The 21,670-nt window shown below is 39.7% G+C and overlaps 1 protein-coding gene and 1 long non-coding RNA gene across 3 annotated transcripts; one reads left to right on the top strand and one right to left on the bottom strand.

Annotated features, from left to right (window-relative positions):
- The first annotated feature begins 2,320 nt into the window (after window positions 1-2,320).
- On the top strand, window positions 2,321-5,789 carry LOC117819160. Its single transcript, XR_004632472.1, has 3 exons — window positions 2,321-3,312; window positions 3,525-3,612; window positions 5,565-5,789. It is a non-coding gene; the product is annotated as an uncharacterized LOC117819160 (long non-coding RNA).
- On the bottom strand, window positions 5,181-20,668 carry vsig10 (V-set and immunoglobulin domain containing 10). 2 transcript variants are annotated; one of them, XM_034692400.1, is made up of 9 exons: window positions 20,354-20,668; window positions 19,955-20,269; window positions 17,052-17,357; window positions 15,500-15,787; window positions 11,527-11,811; window positions 11,117-11,230; window positions 10,988-11,000; window positions 5,626-5,768; window positions 5,181-5,527 (listed from the first exon to the last, which is right to left on the bottom strand). In XM_034692400.1, the coding sequence occupies exons 1-9, from the start codon at window positions 20,403-20,405 to the stop codon at window positions 5,433-5,435; spliced, it is 1,611 nt and encodes a 536-aa protein (XP_034548291.1). In that variant the 5' UTR covers window positions 20,406-20,668; the 3' UTR covers window positions 5,181-5,432. The 2 variants fall into 2 exon arrangements, with proteins under 2 accessions (XP_034548291.1, XP_034548290.1); XM_034692399.1 differs by having other exon boundaries at window positions 5,182-5,527; window positions 11,117-11,233.
- Between the last annotated feature and the right edge of the window lie 1,002 nt (window positions 20,669-21,670).

Below are 21,670 nucleotides of genomic sequence, written 5' to 3'. Positions count from 1 at the left end.
AGGTCCATTTATTTATGGCCCCAAGCTTCCATCTTAAATTGTGTTATTAATAGCAAAGAAATTAATCACCTTCTGAATTATGTGTACATTTGCAGTTTCTTTCAAGAGCACAAACAAAACTTAAGTCAATTCAGAAACGTCTCAAAAAGCTTCATATGGACTACCTGTCTAAAGCCAAAGCACTGGGGATTCTGCAGGACAGCAGTAAAGAAGAAACACAAGAACTTTTAAAGCTGACAGGTTTTCAAATTAAAGCTTTTATCATGATGTGAAAATGCTCTTGATGAACACAAAAGGTCAGAAGACACAAAAGAGGACACAAGACAAGATCAAAATTATGAAATTGTGCAGAAAAGGCAAACTTTGAAGCCAGGAAAATAATTATTTGTTCTTAAAATGTTGTCTGCTAGAAGAAGATAACGTTTGCTAATGTTTACATGGCTTGTGGTGAACTGAGGACTTCCTAGTTACTGTTTTATTGTAAAAAAATTTTTTATAATTGTTATTAAATAGATATTTCATATATAACTTTTAGGACTCCAAAGTTTCAGTAGGAGCCACCGGCCCTGAGGTATTCTGACAACATCATATGTGGCCCTCTTTGAAAAAAGTTTGGACACCCCTGCATTAAACACATGAATGAACTGCACATTGCACGAGTCAAGACAACGATATATTGCCATATAGATATTTTATCCTACCCCTTTAGGCTGTGTGGTCTAACATTTGATTATTTAACATTAATGCATGGAGGAATTACGCCTGCTTTGTTAAATTATAAATAAGTTCTATATGTGTCAAATGAAAATCAAATCCACATTTTGGTCCCAACAGGTTTAATTCTAATATTTCCCAATCTCATATGCACGTACCAGATAAAGTAAAACCCTATCTGGACACTTGAACTCAATTAACATCACGGTCCAGGGTTGAAGCTTTCACGTTAACATACTCTGAGGGCTGTGTAAGGGAAAGTAGAGCACACAGAGAGTATTGTAAGGAGACTCAAAGTGTTCTTAAATAATTAAAACATGCTGAAATAAATTATGCATTAAGTGGAAAGAAAGCGTGTTTCCTATAAAATTACTCAAAATCATTTAAAACTCGGTTGGCTGTAATAAAATATTATTTCAGGCAGATTATTGCTGCACATTTAAATTGTATTTATGTCCACATGTTGTTTCTATATCATCATGGCTTTATTTCATTTTGTTTTTGACCAACAATTAGTTAGATTTTTTATTTGCTCACATGACAATTTATTTAATAGTGTTTTATTTATTTGTTTGGGTCAACAGAGACCAGAGACAGGGGTATTAAGGAATTCTGTTGTATCTAAAGAAGTGGATTCATGACAATACTTCATTTTTTACATTTATATGCCATAGATTTACTGTAAAAATAATCCAGTCAGACACATTTATGGAAAAAAAATAATTAAATCATTATGTTCTAGGTCATCATTTCTCTGTGGATTCACCTGCTAATGGAATTAATCTATCAACCTAACTTGAAGATGATAATAAACTAATAAATATATCATAAGTATGTAGTAATGATGCTGGTTAACCCTCCTGTTATGTTGCGGGTCAAATTAACCCTTTTATAAATCTATTTTAGGCAATAAATGCCTTCCAAACAAGCTAAATGCAGCATAACAATATGGGCAGCATGTGACAGAAGAGGTGTTATATGTATCAAAAGGCCACAAAGAAACCTGCTTATGATGATGGTACTTTGACAGAAGAGGAAACATGCTTATGATGATGGCAGCATGTGACAGAAGAGGTGTTATAAATATCAAAAGGCCACAAAGAAACCTGGTTATGTTGATGGTACTTTGACAGAAGAGGAAACATGCTTATGATGATGGCAGCATGTGACAGAAGAGGTGTTGTTAATTTATAAACATCACTTTATAAAGAAAAAAAAAATCAAAATGTAAAATAAAATAAACAAAAATCTGTCATGTAAAACTATTGTATTTATATTCAGGGTTTTAACATTAATTTAAATAAAAAACAAGTGAGTTATCCTCATTGAACCATGATCTGTGAGAATTAAAGAACACCAATGGATCAAATCTTGATTTAAATGTTTAGTAATTAAAATTAGATTTAGTTAAAATTTTGATTTAAAAAAATGTGTATTGTTTTTTTTGTGTGTGTGTTCTGACACTTTCGGATAATTGAATATGCTTTGGGTCAAATTGACCCAGGAATATTATTGCCGTTCCAGAGAAACGAACATAACAAGAGGGTTAAACAGAATCCAGAATGTCCGAGTGAAACCTGAACGCATCATGCGTGGGATTAAATGTATTCAGGTAAACCTACTCGGAGTCCAGAGGCCAGGCGACCACCCACACAATCCCGTGTCCCATCGACCAGGCGAACCAGGCTCCGTCCGGGGAAAAGTCCACGCTCCAGGTCTCGCATCCCGCCCGGCCCTCCAGGGACGGAGGTCTCCTTGTCTTCAGCTCCAGGATGAGAGCCGGGTCTGAGGCTGGAGGGAGGACGGACAGGGAGGACGTGAACTCAGCGGTTGACAGATTCATCATCCTTCACAAATCAATCACACATTAGTCTCTTACATGTCCTCTGGAGCTCCGCGTTGTTTTCCGTGGAGCACATCGTGTGTGTTTTTCTCTCTTCACATTCTTCTTCGTGTCTCTGAGTGAGTCGTCCCTGTTCGAGTCTCTCCTCCCATCTAAGGATCCAGAAGGACACTCTGGAGTCCTCTCTCTCTCTCTTCCTGACGACTGTACGCTGTGTGGAAAATGCGCGACAGAGAAAACAAAATGTTCAGCTGACTTCCTGTTTGTCTGACTCACTCTGTCCCATTGGCTGCGTCCTCACGTTTTTGTGGTTATTACGTAAGATCAAAGAGCCAGGCCACGCCCCCTTGTTACATTTTAATACATGAGAAGAATCTGTGATGTGCAGAAATAGCACGAGGACACATAATTGTGTCATCAAAATGATGTCATCATCATAAAATGTGGGGCAGATAGTTTGTTCTTAATAATGTAGGTCAGGTTAGATCATTCATTCACAAAGAATGCTGTTATTAATTGAAATAATACAACATGTGCCAACATGTCCTCTGGACTACACAGATAATGTGTTGACATAGTACCAGTACTTACTGACTTTAAGAGAATTAAGCTATGACAGCCACATCAAGCCTGAGGCAAAGAAGGTAGAATACAATGAACCATTCTATTACAAAAAGAAAAAAAAAACTTTATTTCCAGATTAAAAGTTAATATTTTTCACTGCCTGGACTGACAGCTTATGTGACAAACTGCAGGTAAATCTTCACTTGTTTAGACTTGAGTTTTTAGTTCTTTATTACTTGAAAAACAAGTTTGAAAGAAAATTTCACAGGTTTTTGATAAGTATATGTAGCATGCACTTAAAATGTATTTAACATGTAAACATATATATATTTTAAAATGTAAATTATATATATATTTTTAATTAATTCGTTTATTTTTTATATTTATATGCTACTTTTTCTAGGCTGCATAAACATTACAAAAAAAGTGACAGCATGGACAGAGGAGACGGCAGACAGAGTGATGAAGCAGAAGAGGAAAGAGTTGAAAATGTGTGAATATGTTGATACCATTTCCCTGTAATACACACTTAAAATATATTTTGATTTATATTTTAGCACGGTTATTTCAATTACAACCATTTTCTTTAATTATTGACTCACAATTGTTTTTCATGATTGATTAACCAGGATCTTTGACCCCCATGACGGGTCAATGAGAGGTCATAGTCCTTGAATGTATTAAAGCCTGAGAAGTGAAGCTGAAAACTAGCAAATTTATCACCACAAGTCTATGTTGTTTACCAAACATTATTACATAATAATACTAAAATAAATTATTTATCTTTATGAGGTAATACATATAAATATACATTTATATAAATATGTATAACAAAAATATATATGTTTTTATAATATATATAAATATTATATTTATATACAGTATATACATATATATGTATGTAAATTGATTTGTATATATACTACCAGTCAAAAGTTTGGAAACACCTTCTCATTCAAGGGTTTGTATTTATTTTAATTATTTGAAACACTGTAGATTAATACCAAAGACATCAAAACTATGAAAGAACATATATGGAATTATTTAATGAACAAAAAAGTCTTAAACAAACCAGAATGTGTTTTATATTTTAGATTCTGTAAAGTAGCCACACTCTTGGTATTCTCTCAGTCTGCTTCATGAAGTGGTCTCCTGGAATGGTTTCTAATTAACATGAGTTCATTTGTAGAATGACTTGCCTTCTTAATGTGTTTGAGACCATCAGTTGTGTTGTTCAGAGGTAGGGTTAGCACACAATGGATAGCTCTATTTGACTACTGTTGTAATCCAGATTATGGCAAAAACATACTATTTCATAGTTTTGATGTCTTCAGTATTAATCTACAATGTTGAAAATAATTAAAATGAATAAAAAACATTGAATGAGAAGGTGTGTCCAAACTTTTGACTGGTAGTGTATATTTTAGCAATTGTTTTTCATGATTGATTAACCAGGATCTTTGACCCCCACGACAGGTCAATCAATGAAAGGTCATAGTCCTTTGAATGTATTAAAGCCTGAGATGTGAAGCTGAAAACTAGCAAATTTATCACTACAAGTCTATGTTGTTGTTTTTGTTTTTTTACCAAACTATACCTTAATCATAATTAAATTATAATATTGAATAAAAGTATGAATTAGTTATCTGATCATCAAGCTTTATGAGATTAAACACATACATATATATATTCAGATTAACTCTGCTCTCATACTCAGATTTCCAGTAATCTTCCACACAGGTCTTCACTTTCATTAATACACTAGAAACCTATCCAAGTCATACCCAAAATATTAACATATTACTAAAATGGACATACTATGAGATACTACGTTATGTAAGCCTCACTATCATCACATCTTAAATCAGTTAAGCTGGATTCATTCTGTTTCAAAGAGATGAGAAACAGGATGTTTTTACTTGACACTGGGGTCACGATGAGTGACAGACTGACTCCGCCACATTTTTTAAATGGTTCCAGTCTTGAGTTATCTGTGACTTCTATATGTTTAATATCAGTAAACAAGGAGGGAAGGCTTTAACACAAAAAGATGCAAACAATCACATTTTTTTTTTGAACAGCTTCATTTACTGCATCAGTATCAATATCAGAGCAACTCATTCAAAATGCTGTACAAACAAATCAATCATAGAAACAAGCTTTAAAAAGCTGTAAACCCTGTTTTAAAAAATGAAAAATTAACAGATATCAGTTTTTTTTATACCAGTCTTCCACCATTTCTGTTCACATTGTCATTGGATGTAGTATTTAACTAAAACGAAAACACATACCTACTAAAAACACCTGACACCTAAAATGTTACAAGATCCACTGACTCTTCTGTCTGTACAGTATCGTCCTGCTGCTGAGGGCTTGTGTCTGCTGTTTCTGCATCTTCATGATCAACTGCAAAAACAACACAGGCATTTTTTTTATGTTACAGAACGTCTCTCAACTTCATCTACACACCTTTAAATGTATGAAACGGGTCGTAGAAATCTTACCCGATGGGATTCGGTGAATCTGGACGAGTGTTGTTTGGTGGCCGTTGGTTATCGGAGGCAGTCGGGGAACGGCATCTTGAAAAATCTGCTCGTCATCCGACTCCACCAGACTCAGCACATCGCCTCTGTCCTCCTCCATTTGCCTACAGAGCAGAGATAGTATTTATTCTGTCAGGCCAAAGAAGAGGCCTACAGGAGTGGGGACCGGGACCTGTTCAAGCAGGCCAGAAACAAACTGACGAGAGGGATCAAGGTAGCTAAGAGGAGCTACACTGAGAAGTTAAAACAGAGCTTCTCTGCCAACGACCCCTCAGAAGTTTGGAGAGGCCTGCGTGAAGTTACAAGCTACAGGAGACCCTCCCCCCACCCTGAAGGTAACAAAAGACTAGCTGACGACCTGAACAGCTTCTACTGCAGGTTTTCACACCCCACACCCGAACACTCTGATTTACCTGGCCCCCCCACAAGCCCCTCCCCACCCCCCTCTGACCCCCCACCTGCGCTGACGATCTGTGAAGATGAGGTAATCCAGCTCTTCCAGAGACAAAAGACCAAGAAGGCTCCAGGACCAGACGGCGTGTCCCCCTCCTGCCTGAGAGTCTGTGCTGAGCAGCTGGCCCCCATCTTCACAAAGATCTTCAACACATCGCTGGAGCTGTGTGAAGTGCCCTCATGCTTCAAAAGCTCCACCATCATCCCAGTCCCAAAGAAACCCACCATCACAGGACTCAATGACTACAGGCCCGTCGCCCTGACGTCTGTGGTCATGAAGTCCTTCGAGAGACTAGTGTTGAGCCACCTGAAAGACATCACAGGCCCCCTGCTGGACCCCCTGCAGTTTGCCTATCGGGCAAACAGGTCGGTGGAGGATGCAGTCAATATGGGTCTGAACTACATCCTGCATCACCTGGACTCCCCCAGGACCTACGCTAGGATCCTGTTTGTGGACTTCAGCTCTGCGTTCAATACCATCATACCAGACATCCTGCACCAGAAACTCACCCAGCTCACAGTGCCGGCCTCCATCTGTCAGTGGATCACCAACTTCCTGACGGACAGGAGACAGCAGGTGAGGCTGGGGAGCATCAAATCCAGCACCCGGACCATCAGCACTGGCGCCCCACAGGGATGTGTTCTCTCCCCACTGCTCTTCTCCCTCTACACCAATGACTGCACCTCAGGGGACCCCTCGGTGAAACTCCTGAAGTTTGCAGACGACACCACCGTCATCGGTCTCATCCAGGACGGAGACGAGTCTGCTTACAGACAGGAGGTGGAACAGCTGGCCCTCTGGTGTAGTCAGAACCATCTGGAGCTGAACCCGCTCAAGACGGTAGAGATGACAGTGGACTTCAGGAGAAGCCCCCCCCCACTCCCCCCCCTCACCATCCTGAACAGCACTGTGTCTACTGTGGACTCTTTCAGGTTCCTGGGATCCACTATTTCCCGGGACCTGAGGTGGACTTCCCACATAGACACAATCAGAAAAAAGGCCCAGCAGAGGATGTACTTCCTGCGTCAGCTCAGGAAGTTCAACCTGCCCCAGGAGCTGCTGATCATGTTCTACACCTCCATCATCCAGTCTGTTCTGTGTACCTCCATCACTGTCTGGTTTGGCTCTGCAACCAAACTAGACAAACACAGACTGCAGCGGACTATAAGGACTGCAGAGAAAATCATCGGTGTCGACCTGCCCCCCATCCAGGACTTGTACCGGTCCCGGGCCAGGAAACGGGCAGGGAGCATTACCGCTGACCCCTCACACCCTGGACACAAATTCTTCAAACTCCTCCCCTCCGGCAGGCGCTACAGATCACTGTGCGCCAAAACAACCCGCCATAAGAACAGTTTCTTCCCCCAGGCTGTCACTCTGATGAACACTAAACCATAACAGTGTCATACCTGTCAGATAAACACTCTCTGTAAATAAACATGTAGATATACAATGCAACAATTCTCAAGCAGAATTCCATATTTCTATTTTTTGTATTATTTAACTTCTATTTTATAATGTAAAACTACCTCTGCAACTCACCACTGCACTTTATCATATTATTTTAGCCTGTACATATTAGTCAAGCTATTTGTTGTTTCTTTGTATTTATAGCTAAGGTTATTGTTATTATATTTTCATTTTATTTTTTATTGTAGTTCTTATTCTTATTCCTATTCTTATGCCTTGTACAAAGAGAGCACAGTTTACCAAAGTCAAATTCCTTGTGTGTTCAAGCATACTTGGCGAATAAAGCTGATTCTGATTCTGATTCTGATTCTAAAAACAATCACAATTAATTACCTGGCATTTGGCATATCCAAACACTTTCATCACACTTTTCATATCAGAGTTCATGTGCAGGTCAGGAACAAGCTACACTTATGTTAGTACCTGACACTCTACACTGATATACATCCACAAATCTCTGTTGCTAAATGCATTAGTAGATCATTTTGTTGAGTAAACATATGTGTCTGACTTCCATGGTGGATGAGGAAGGGTTTCAGACCTGTGTGCTTTAAATAAGGACTAAATGAAACATCATCCTCTGCAGTTTTTAACAAGTAACACTATAAACCAGCCCTATTCAATTAGCGGCCCGAAAGCAACTGCCGAGTGATTGTGAATTGGATCCGGCAAGAAATCATCTTTTACTAACACTGACAAGTGCTGCTCTTTTAATATGTTTCTGCCCTTTTGGATGTGGCAATAAGTTAATAAATATCCAGTGTGTTTGTTATCTTGTCTATTTGTTTTTCTTTTAAATGGTTAACTTTGCTCATTGTCTGCTAAATAAGTCCGGCCCAAGCAGCAACCTCCGGTCTCAAACGCTGAAGCCCATGCAGAAGTGTTATAAACTGCAATACATCGAGAATCCGCTTGAGGCTGGCTGCAGAAACACCGGAAACCACATAGACATGAATGGGAAAAAGACGATCTTTGCAGCATTAATTAATGTGTTTACAGCCTGGTTCAAAAAACGGCTTGGCCCTACCAAGCTAATCTCTCTATCGGCACACACTGTACGGGGGGTGAATTTTTTTCTAACGTGATGGTTCAGAAGATATTAAGATTACGAGTTTTGCCCAAATAAGGACATGACTGACGTGACTCCTGGTCAGGAACACATAGCCATTGGCTAAGAGGCTCACACTACGTCACACTCTGCCTGGTTGAGTTCTGCATTTCCAATATGGCTGCTGCCGTCGATTTGCTTCAAAACAGCGCTCAGGAACAGATGGGTGACGTCACGGATACTACGTCCATATTTTATACAGTCTATGGTCCGGCCCAGCTCATGTCCTTAGTCTGAAATCCGGTCCGATTTAATATTTAATTGAATAGCCCTGCAATAGAGTGACACCCAGTCAGACCAAACAGTTATCAGCATTAATGTGTAAATAAATGGAGCTAGTTGCTATTAAAGCTAGGGTTGGTAGCATAGACTGTATAAAATATGGATGTAGTATCCATGACGTCACCCATCTGTTTCTGAAGAGTCGTTATGAGACCAATCGTGGCAGGAGCCATATTGCTTCTGTCGAGCCAGTGTGACGTAAAGAGGCGGAGTTTGAGCCTCCTAGCCAACAGCTGCAGTGTTCCCACAGGCAGCTGTACCTCTCATTGGAGGACTAGTAATCTCAATGTCTTCAAATTTGCTGTGTTAGAAAAAAATTCACCCCCCTCACAGTGAGAGCTGATAGAGAAATGAGCTATCCAGACTACACTTGTCTTTTGAACCAGGCTGTAAACATGTGTATTTCTGCTGTAAAGATCGTCTTTTTCCCATTCACGTGTATGTGACTTCTGGTACTTCTGGAGCCAGCCTCAAGCGGATCCTCGATGAACTGCAGCTTTTAACACTTCTGCACTGGACTCGGAGGTTGCCGCTTGGTTGGTAGTCACGGAAAACTAGCATGTATTTGAATGTAGCATTTCCTCAGTACTCCGTCTACCCCCTAATTTTTCCCAGGTTTACTCCAGCTGTAGATAGCAGCTTTTTTCCCCTCTTTTTTAAGAACACATTATGTATTGATTGCCATCGGGACAGAAAGATCATTTTAACCAGTATAACAAAAAGTGTATCTAAATCTGACTACCAACCCCAGCTTTAAAAGCAGCAAAAAGGAGCATTTGTTGCTTAAAAATGTCAACATAAACAGTTAGTTATCATACCAAGAATCACACTTCAAATGCTTAAGGCTGTGTAAAGGCATTTTACGCCTGAATCAGGCCTCAGAGTTGTAAACAATGTATTCTAGAGAGAAAACTGAATGTAGACATTGCAATGTTTGTCTGCAAAAAACACCCTGCAGGGTAGCTTTAAGAAATTAGCAAACAGACAACAGCTTGATGCTGACACATACTGTATAACCAATCAAAAAAACAGACAATGCACAATGGATATATGAAAATTGTTGACTTTAAATTCTATTTTGGTAGTTTTAAGTCAGTTTGATTTGTGTTTATTGGAGGATAATGTTAAGCTACTAATGTAGTTCATACAATGCTGATTGTAATACTTTAAAGCTCCTAAAGGAGTTTTTTGTCAAACCTTTATAACCTAGAAAAGCGACCAACATCAGTATAAAGACAAACTACTTCTTTATAGTTATTTTTTTTTATCTATAAGCACTGCTGGGGGGTAGGTGTCAGAAGAAGGTGTGAACTGCACGCTGCCAATACGGCCTTTTATCCAGAGCTAAGATTCAGAATGAGCAAGAAGAATGAGTTTTGTTCTGTTGTTGTTGTTGTTAAAAAACTGGACCTAAAGAAATAATGGACAAAATCAGCACAGAGATAAGTGGTACAGTTTTGTCCACAGGGGGCGCCAAAATAAACACAACCAAAAATTCCTTACAGGAGCTTTAAACGTCTCTCGGAGAAACAATTTAGGATATTTCTCAAACATGTTGAATGAATCCTTTAAAAGGAACATGGCTTACTTACTACATGTGTGTCTTTGAGGCTACACTGATCTGGTTTCCCTGCTTCTTTCCTGATGGATGTATGATCACTGAATACGTGACGAGTTGTTAAACAAGAGAGCGGATTCAGACACGGACAAACTGAGATTTGCTGTTGCCGCTTCAATTTAAATTTGCACCAGCTTAGCTACAACAGTTGTTTTGAATTTATTTTTTTAATGTATGGGTGACTAAAATCATGCAAATATGTTTAAGATATTTTTCATGCTTGTATACTAACCATATTTTAAACCATCTACCTCATGGATATATAAGCAATCCAGTTAAAAAGCTATGCTATATGTCAGCACAAAGAGAGCCTTGTAAACTGGAGTCTTGTTCTTTGTATGTGTGCACAAATTAAAGCAGAGACTCTGACAGAGAAGTGTGAGATACTCACCCAAAGCCTCCTCCTGAAACAAAAAAATATGAAAAGATCATTTAAAATGTGTTACAGAGGCAGTATATTAAATGTTCGTGTGTATTAAGACTTATTGTTCCATGCTTTTATGACTTTAACAGAAGTTACCGAGGCACATTCTGTGTCGGCTGGAGTACACGGTTTTAGCGATGATTGCCGCTGATCCCACAATCAGTACGGCTATAAAGATCCCAATGATCGCTCCTGTGTAGGCTGAGGAGGCTGCTGAGGCAAAACAAGACGACAGGACATGATTAGGAGGCAGAAGAAGGGAGAAGCAGCAGGTTTATCAGCATTCCAGAGGTGGAGTCTACACCTGCAGGGACTGGTTCATTGTGTGAATCTGTGCTGCGTTTTCAGGTAGTATGAACTGAGTGCTCAACGTTCACTGATTCAACTTGATGTAAAGATACTGTTTACATTTTTTAAACCATTAATCCTTCTGTATCTTTAAAAGAGTTATGTAAATATTTTTCTTCCAGTATGTCTTGAACCCCTCCCTCTCCTCCCACACTCACTCCTCACAGTGAGGTAGACCTCCAGCTCTCTGACGGCGAGCGGGTTTTCGCTATGGCAGAAGTAGACGCCCTCGTCGTCCTTCGTGATGTTGAAGATGGTCAGCTTAAGGGCGGGGCCTTCCTCGGACACAGCGTACTTTGACCCGGGGTTGATTCTCTCCTGTTGCAGCCCTTTGGTCCAGGTGGTGATTGCAGGTGGGATGGATGTGGACTCAGTGCATATTAAAGTCACACTTGTACCATCCATAGCCGTGATCAAAGGCTCACCCTCGGGGAATGGTAGCGCTGGGGGAAAAGGAAACATTGATCTGTTATCAAGTTAGCTGCAGCCTCAATCATCTCCAGACAAGAAATGACTTTACTCTTTATATAAACTTGAAAGTGTGCAATAATCTCCTCAGGGGTGTCACATTTGCTCTGTAAGGGCCTGTGTCCATTGGCAGCTTTTTTTTCCCCAAACCTCAATTTCAGGGTGCTTCTCACTGGCTCTTACTTTTACTATGTTACAAAAGTTGTCCAAGCCTGTTTTTAAATGCTCTGTATGCTTCACTGCTGCTTTTATTCAATGGAAAAAAGGAACAATTGATAGAGATCATGTTGTAACATTAGCAGAAGCTCAAAATTATGTAACAACGTGGCATTTCCCCTTTAAGCTAGACCAGGATCATCTCATTTGACAGACTCATCTTTTGTTCAAGTACACACATCAATGAATACTTCTAAGCTGATTCATTCACTCCAATGCAGTTGTCACACACTTACGTCACCTTAGCACAACCCTGTCCTGTAAAGATAACCCTCACACCCCTGAATGACTCACTGACTGACTGACTGTCCACATGTCCAGCACGCGGCACTGTGTCCTCATGTACACCCTAACCACAGTGTTCCTGCATGTGTCGTTTCACAGCTGAACTTAAAACCTCAGGGAAACACAAATATGTGAAAAGTCACTGTGAGAGTTCAAGGTGATCTTAAATGCGGTTTGACGACATGTTTACAATTTCTTCACCCGGTGTAATGATGCAGCATTATGAGAAAAGAAGAGGTGAGTGTAAGCCTCAGTTAGCCTGTCCATCAGTGTCTCTGGGTTGCACCACTGAGTGATATTAAGCAGATGTTGGAGTTGTGCTTTGGAGGAGGTTCATGTTATCATCTTAAGTATTCATTACTCATAAAGCTCTCTGACTCCACCAAAACATATTTCTCACATGCTTGTGGTCGTGACTAGTCATGCGGATTATGATCGGCAACAAAAGACGCTTTCACAGGGAATATATCATAGATAGAAGTCTTGTTTCAGGGGATCCACCCATGGGGCATTGAAGCATCAGAATTTAAAGCTCCTGTGAGAAACTTTTGGTTTGTGTCAATTTGGCGCCCCCTGTGGACAAAGTGTTCTTGTACATGTGGGATTAGTGTTTCTTGAAAATAATGTATAGCCTGCTTTTATTTTGACAGCCAAATGTATCACTTCAAGAATCTTTCCTGTGGAACATGAGGAAAAAGGATGTCGTCCGACACCTACCCCCCGTCAGTGGTTTCAGATATCACAAATAACTATAAAAACACAGTCCTTATCTTGTTGATCGTCTTGTTTGCCTTTTTAGGTCTTAAAAAGACAGCAACATTAGATTAAGTCTGTTTCAAAACCAGCTTAAAAACTCCTCACAGAAGCTTTAAATTGATTACCTATAGGCGTTTTTTCAACTGCAGGAACTTAACCCCGGAACTAGGGACTTTACCCCTGAACTACGTGCGTTTTAACCGGAGTAACCAGGGTCTTAATTTAGTTCAGGGGTTGATAATTTCCCCCCTGAAAGCCCCTGCTTTGGGGGTAGTACTTTTCAAAAGTCCCGGGACTTTCGGTTCTTGAACGATGTTTGTGGAGTTTCCACAGCTGTTGAAACACAGAGGGAGTTCCTGGGAATGCAAACTAGTTTGTTTTTTTATTAAGATTTCAAAATATTGTTTAATATAATTTTTTTCTCCATACGTCACTGGCCTGATTTGCACAATCTACCCGGGACTTCATCTCGCGGTTGAAATGCAGACAACAAAATGGGGGCACAGGAACCTTATGTTTCCAGGGAAAGTGGTTCTGGGGGCTAAAAGACCCCGGACCCCTTGGTCGAAATGCACCTTATGACAATTACGGCTGAGATTTCCTGCCTCTGTCACATTAAACTGGAGAGAAGGATTAAAATATAGTCATTAACAAATTATTATGAGCAATATTAAAATACATCTGAGCTAAGTACCAAAATATAATATCAATATTATTTAAACACATGTTTCTGGTGTTTTTAATTTATCTTATTTATCTATTTATATATTCTTATTATGTGTACATGCATACACATGTGTATATGTATATATTTGTGTGTGTGTGTATGTTTGTATACATATATGTATCTTTTTTATTGTTATTCTTTTTTTATTTTGTCTTCTCATGACTTTTACTAAGTAGGGTACATTGGGAAAGGGGCTCTGTTGGAGCTATGGGGGGATGTTTCACAGTTCAAAATATGAGACATCATTGATGTTTATGTTTGTTTTTGTATAATTGTTTAAAAACAATAAAAAGACCTTGACTAAAATAAAAAAAATCCTTTTTAATGTTAAGAATTAATGTTTTTTCTGTTACTCTAAATATTCAAACACTAATCTGGTAAGTCTTTATTGAAACTCTTATATCAGTAAATATGAAATGTTTTTGGAGGGTCTAGAGCAGGGGTGTCCAAACTTTTTTCAAAGAGGGCCACATATGATGTTGTCAGAATACCTCAGGGCCAGTGGCTCCTACTGAGACTTTGGAATCCTAAAAGTTATATATGAAATCTCTATTTAATAACAATTATTTAAATTTTTTTTACAATAAAACAGTAACTAGGAAGTCCTCAGTTCTCCACAAGCCATGTAAACATTAGCAAACGTTATCTTCTTCTAGCAGACAACATTTTAAGAACAAAATTATTATTTTCCTGGCTTCTGAAAAATTTTTATGCACCAAATTTTGCCTTTTCTGCACAATTGCATAATTTTGATCTTGTCTTGTGTCCTCTTTTGTGTCTTCTGACCTTTTGTGTTCATCAAGAAAATTTTCACATCATGATAAAAACTTTAATTTGAAAACCTGTCAACTTTAAGAGTTCTTGTGTTTCTTCTTTACTGCTGTCCTGCAGAATCCCCAGTGCTTTGGCTTTAGACAGCTAGTCCATATGAAGCTTTTTGAGAATTTTCTGAATTGACTTTAGTTTTGTTTGTGCGCTTGAAAGAAACTGCAAATGTACACATAATTCAGGTGATTCATTTCTTTGCTATTAATAACACAATTTAAGATGGAAGCTTGGGGCCATAAATAAATGGACCTTGGGCCGCAATTGGCCCCCGGGCCGTACTTTGGACATGCCTGGTCTAGAGTAACAGGTGGGCTTCAGTGAAGAAAGATTTCTGTTAAAAGTTTTAAGTGTACTTTTTTCTTTTAAGGTTTTACTGCTGGGAATCAAATTCTGTTGACCTCAGCTGAACTTGGGTGGAGGCGGGAATCTCAGCGAGGGCGATATCTCGAAGCCGCAGCAGATAAACTCAAGTTAAACACTGTTATAACCCTTCTGCATGACGTCATACCACAAACAAGCGTCTCTGCAGCTGTTGATGATCACTGTAGAAGTTCTCGTACAGACTTTTTCTTTGTTTCTCCTGTGGGAAGCTGCTGTTTACTTTCTCAAAACTCAAATATAAATGTCTTAATATCTGAGTAAACACCATAAAAAGTATCTGCATGGCTTTAACTGGCTGGTACTAATTGAGACAGCATGTTTTTCAGGACAGGATCTGAATTCATACAGACCCTCACTGAAGAGTCTCTTTGTGTCTCTAAGACCTCTACTGTGGAAAACACATTAAAGATTCAGCAGCATCACATCTCAGGACAGTAAAGAGTTTCATGTCACCATAAGGAGGGGCTTACTGAGGGTCAACGAGCACTCCTTCTCCCTCGCAGCGAGCACAGGATGCCGGGCAGTGCACCTCAGAGTGTGACCCTCGGACAGCTCGGAGCGGTTCAGCATCACAGACAGGCTTTCTGCAACCGTTGTTACATTCATATGTCCCCCCGAGGCAGCTCCTTGGACCCCCTTGTCCTCCCCAAAGTGCAGCGTCGGAGCGGGATACGCTCCAAGCCAGAAGCAGGTAAACTGGACGTGGGAAGGGTCCTGTGCTGGAGTCCACATGCACTCAGGGTGTGTGTCTGGGACATCTATACAGGACAAAAACACATCAGTAAAGAGGGTGACAGAAACTGAGAGTACAAAGGTCTATTACTGCCAAATAAGAAGCAAAAGCCGGCATCTGAACAATTGATGGTTTGAAACATTTAGAATTTGTGACGCACTTTGTGTTTGGGTTGATTTTGCGAGAACAGAATCAACACCTCTTATCTCTTTGCTCATGTTGTCCTCGACATGTGTTAGAAGTGCTCAACATCCTGCTTTCCTTCAAAAGTTTAAAGCATCACTCACTTTGAGACTTTGTTTTAGAAAAGTCACTACTTCCTGAGCATAACATTGCAAGGAATTTGAGGATTTCATCATCAGGGAAATCTCAGGCTGAAAGGAAAAAGGCCAAAAACCAATACTGGATTGCCGTGATCTTTAGGCCCTCAAGGGACACTACATTAAAAAAAGATTAGAGGGTTCTGGCTTAGCCTAATGGTTAAGTCCCTCGTCCATATAGCGGCGGGTCCAGGTTTGATTTCAGCCTGCAGCCCCATTCCCCCCTCTCTCACCAAGTTTCCTGCTCCATCCACTGTCCTCTCCTATCTAAATAAAGGTGTAAAAGGCCAAAATCATAACTTTAAGGGGAAAAAACAAAACAAAAAAGACTAGACTCTGTAGTGAAAGTCACTGCATGAGCTTAAAATCACTTCCAAACCCATTGTCTGTGAACAAAGTTTGTTGCTGCATCCACAAGTCAGGTCAAAACTGAACCATGCAAAGAAGAAACCATAAAAATGATCCAGACACCGCATCCTCAACTCCGCTCCAAAGCTAGTATCTGTCATGGTATGGGGATGCAGAAGTGGTCCTGGCATGGGTGGCATACACGTCTGGGAAGGTAGCATCAATGCTGACCAATATATACAGGTTTAGGAGCAACATACGCTGCCATCCAGACAATGCCAAACCACATTCTGCACATATTACAACAATATGGCTCTGTAGTAGAAGAGTCCGGGTGCTAAAGTGGCCTGTATGCAGTCCTGACTTGACACCCAATGAAAACATTTGGTGCATCATGACATGAAAAATACTACAGAGGAGATCCTGGACTTTCAAGCAGCTAAAACCCTATATCAGGACAACATTGCACTTTCAAAACTCCAGAAGCTGGCTGTACGCTCTGCTCTACCTCCACCTACTCCCACATCTTTATGAACGAAGAAAGGATTAAACAGAGAGAGGAGTGTTTAGAGAGAAAGAAAGCAGATAAAAACATCTGGGTATTCTGTTGAGGATACTCACAGTAAACCAGCAGCTGTGTGCTCTTATTGACAGCCTGATTGGTGAAGTTGTTGTTGGCCCTGCAGGTATAAACACCCTGATCTCTGGGCTGGATGTCGTCTATCCTGAAGTCCAGCCAGGATCCAGATGAGGACACCAGAGACTCGTTGTAGAAGGTGGCTCCTTTGAAGGACCAGCTGAGCTGCTGAGACGGATAGGAGGAGGCGGAGCAGTTGAAGGAGACGGCTGAACCGCGGTGGACTGTGAGGGTCCCGTTGGAGAGGGTGGTGGCCGGACTGATGGATGAGGAGATGTTATCTGGACCACCTGAAAGAGAAAGCAGCAGAAACTTAGAGCCGAAAAACTTTAACATCACTTGTTTCTTATAAATGATGCAATAAAAAGACTTATTACCATTATGATCATTGTTTTTAACATAGTTTTATTTATTTTAATTTATTCTATCTATTTATATTGTATTTTATTTATATATTCATTTTTCTGGTATTTATCTGATTCTATTTTATTGATTTCGACTTTGGGCTGCATGTTTGAATGTATGAAAGGTGCTATAGAAATAAAAGTTGAGTTATTACTTGAATATGTGAGCAACTTGCCATGTTTGCAAATGTCAAAATAGAGTTAATAAACCATTTATAAATGTCTTACATGGAGTTTTTAGTCTCAGCTGATACAGCAGAGGTATGTTTTGAAGTTACAAGATACACTTTTTTTCAGAAACTGTACATATAAAAAATATCAACACACAACTTTTTCAAATAATGCATTCTCAAAAATGTCATAGAGTGGGTTTTAGACCCGCAACCTATACAGAAAAGGAGCAAAAACTCAAAAACAGAAAGGGTAATTAATTGATTGATTGATTAGTTGATTATAAACAAACAAATCTGAATCACAAACACACATCTACAAATACATGAAGGTGTTACTTCAGGCTTTGGATAACTGTGAGGGCATTTCTCACTATTTTGAAAATCTACAAACCATATAATGAATTAAAGGTCATTGGAGGAGTTGTTTGCTGGAGTCGAGAGGGTATCAACTCTATCTTAACGCTCATTTTTAACACCTGCAAAGGCTGCAACCTCTTCAGTGTCAGAAGAGGGAACTGAAAGCACTCTCCAAAACAGCCTTTACATTTTCATTTCCACATTTCAACTCAAAATATCCACAGTGAGTGATATGTCTGACTGTTAAAAACAACAGAATGATACTCAAAGGCAGAAAGTTTGTATCCTGGGGGAGATAAACACAGAAATACAGTAAGATAATGTTCTCTGAATTAGGCTGTCCTCTTCTAATAATGTTAATAAAGCTCAAACTCTGCATGATATATCAACTTAATGACAATAAATCAGAAATTAAAAGACTTAGAAAAACTCATTCATGCTTTTTTCGCCCCTCAATATATCCCCATATGAACCAGGACGCAGTCTGAGATCCTCTGGCACGGTCTAAACTGAAAACTAAGGGCGACCTGTAAGGCCTTCATTGTCAGAGACCCCCGACCAGGGCCGGCCCGTGGCATAGGCAGTATAGGCAAATGCTAGGGGTGCTGCCCGTCCATAAGGGACACCGCTTGCACCCTCAATGAGTGAGGAAGAACATTTGAAGATAAGAGGAAAAAGAACATTCTTTTATCTGATATCAGTTTTTGAAGTCTATAAGTGTTCATGATTTCCTTGTTTTTGTTTTCTTTTGTTGTTTTTCTTTACACTTTGGAAGCTTACTTTGGTAGAAGATGTAGGCTAGGCTTAAATAAACATTTGCTTCTGCTTCTTCAGTCATCACTTTATTCATTACTGTTGCTTTGTTGAAAGTGTCTGTACTGTGACAATTATTGTTAGCCTATATAATGACTGAATAAATTCTACCACTATTACATTATATATTTCTTAGTTGTTTTTTTTCCTGCTTAATATCAGTGTTACTACCTTTTTATTAATGTTCTGTTAGAGGTAATTTTTAATTTAAAATAAAGGAAACCTGTCACAATTGGCTAATTTAATTTATTTTGCACACTTGCCAATTGATTTTGGTACGGGCAGATGGGATGTTTTTGGGTGTGTGTATGCTGAATGAGTCTTTGTCTATGTTCTTGACTGTTCATGTATTTAAAGAAAAATAAAGTCAATGAACATATTGTGAAAATAAATAAATAAAGGAAACCTGTAAAAATAAAACTGTATGTCAGTTGTCTTTCAGTGTCTATGTGATGTTATTGTTGGCGGAGTTGGTTACAATACAAGGGGCACCAGTTGAAATCTTGCCTTGGGTACCAAGTTTGCCCCCAACTGTGGACCAGCCTGCCAGAGGAAAGCTACGGTGGCCCTGAAGTGCAAATCACAACGGCAAATCAGAAAACACAACTCGATTTGCCGTTGTCGTTTCTGGTTTGCCGTTGTGATTTGCACCTCAGGGCCACCTTATAAACCAGACATAAGAGTCCAGACTTTAGAGTCAGTCCCTAATTTTATTTCACTACTGAACACACACCTTTATACAAAAGCTTTCATTTTGAAAATTAATTCTAATCTAAGCTCTCTGCTTTTGACTGTTCTTATTGTTCTTGTGAAGAACTCTGTTACTTGTGTTGAAAAGTGCAATAAACAAAAGTATTATTATTATTATTATTATTATTATTAAATATTAGGCCTTAATTTTGAACAGCTGCTGACTTTCTGCTGCTTTGAATCCTCATCATAACATGCATTAACTGAAGTGACTCTTCCACAGTGCAATATCAGCACTTTGACTTCAGTATAGCCCTGATCACTTCCTCCAGCACGGCCTGGGAAACATGGCTGTAATGCAGAGGAACCAGTTCACTCAGGAAACTTCTTCAATGGATCCCAGCTGCATGAATAAGGGCTCCCAGTACTCCACCTGTGAACTCCACTCACCTGCTACCTGCAGCAGCACGCGCGCCCGAAAGGTGTTGTTGCCTGGCAGCGTGGAGCTGCACAGGTAACTGCCCTCGTCTCCAGGTGTCACCCCCCGGATGTTCAGACTCCCGTCATGCAGCACTGCGAGTCTCTGCTGTTCCCCTGCAGGTGAGGAGGAGACTCCACCTGAAATGACTTCTCGTCCATTCTTCATCCATGTCGTCAGAGTCGGTGTCACATTCCCGGCGGAGTAACACGGAAGCAGAGCGACGTCTCCCGGTGCGGCTGTCAGGGCCGTCTCGGTGGAGTCATCATCATCAACCGAAACTACCGCTTTAAGTGACGAAGAAGAAGAGAGAGACCATGAGGAAGGGTTTCAGACTCACCTGTGCGTCACCTCGCAGTGTTCACACTCACCTGTGGCGCAGAAACACAGGTGTAGAAGCGCTGCAGTCGCGACTATCTTCATGGTAACTTTACATTCACCTGCATCGCCCTCAGAGAAGGTGAACTAACACAAAAGGCGTCCAGGTCCAGTCCCAGAACCTGTCTGACTAGTCCACCTGCCTGTCTGCAGCACACACGAGCGCAGTGGGCACCAGTGTTCCCATTATAACCCACAGAGACAGACCACAGAGAGCAGACTCAGTTACTCTGACTCTAGGAGGAAACTTCTGCGTTTGTGGAGGACTGACGTTTGTTTACCACAGCATGCTGATCCGGAAACTTCTGCAGGAATAGACCACACCCTGACCTCACCTTGTTAAAGGGACAGTACCACTATTTTCTTATGCTTACAGCTCATTTATGAAACCTGCTGAGGAGTTATTAACTGATTACAAAAATACAGAATGTATAGAGATACCTTTTTAATTAATTATAAGCAAATAAGAACATCCGCTTGATTTCCTCTTTTAACTTTTTTTATTGAGTTTTCCATAGATTTAATCATAATTAATTTTTCTTGCAGCATACATAACTGGTAAACACATACAAAAAAAAACCAAAACATAGAACAGCTGCTGCAGTATTTAAGGTTGCCAATCCCCTCCCATGCCCCATCCTGTCCCATCACATCCCACCCCTTCCCACCCCAGCCCTCCCATCAACCCCACATCCCAGATTTTACATAATGTGTAAATAAGCAAAAGGGGAAATAAGGTAATTCATTAGTAAAAAACATAAATAACAATAATAAATAAGTAAACACACACACAAAAAAAAATAATAGATATTTAATAGTAATCAAGAAGTTGGAAAAGGAAGAGAAAATAAATAAATAAAATTTAAAAAAGACAAATAAATAAATAAAATAAAATAGTGGCATCCATCCATCTTCTACTCTGCTATTGTTCATTTCTTATTTAGAGGGACTTTTAGGCTGTCATAATATTTTCAAAAGGGGGTCCAAGTCTTACTAAAATTGTGTAAGGAACCATTTAAGGTATATTTTATTTTTTCAAGTTTAAGAAAATACATAGTATCTGTAATCCATCTGGTGAAGCTGGGTGGTGATTGTGCTTTCCAGGAAAGAAGTATAAGATGTCGGGCTATTAAGGAGGTGAACGCTATTATTTAAGTAAAGGGATCTCATGGCTATATCCAAATATAGTGCACATAGGATTTGGAGTAATATCAATTTGGAACATTTTGGTTTATGCACCAAAAATTTCTGACCAAAATGTTTTAAGTCTCGGACAGGACCAGAACATGTGCATACACAAGCGCAGTGGG

The sequence above is a fragment of the Notolabrus celidotus genome, chromosome 9 (genome assembly GCF_009762535.1).
Source record: "Notolabrus celidotus isolate fNotCel1 chromosome 9, fNotCel1.pri, whole genome shotgun sequence".
NCBI classification, from domain to species: Eukaryota; Metazoa; Chordata; class Actinopteri; order Labriformes; family Labridae; genus Notolabrus; species Notolabrus celidotus.
The sequence above is the reverse complement of the archived record's forward strand: the minus strand, read 5'-3'. Positions and strand labels throughout refer to the sequence as shown.

Excerpts from the sequence above, each read along its gene's own strand:
- vsig10 (XM_034692399.1), bottom strand. The coding sequence starts at position 20,405 with ATGAAGATAGTCGCGACTGCAGCGCTTCTACACCTGTGTTTCTGCGCC. Across the intron at positions 11,234-11,526 it reads GGTCTACCTCACTGTGAGGA|CAGCCTCCTCAGCCTACACA; the intron begins GTGAGTGTGGGA and ends GTTTTGCCTCAG. Across the intron at positions 5,528-5,625 it reads GATTCACCGAATCCCATCGG|TTGATCATGAAGATGCAGAA; the intron begins GTAAGATTTCTA and ends TTGTTTTTGCAG.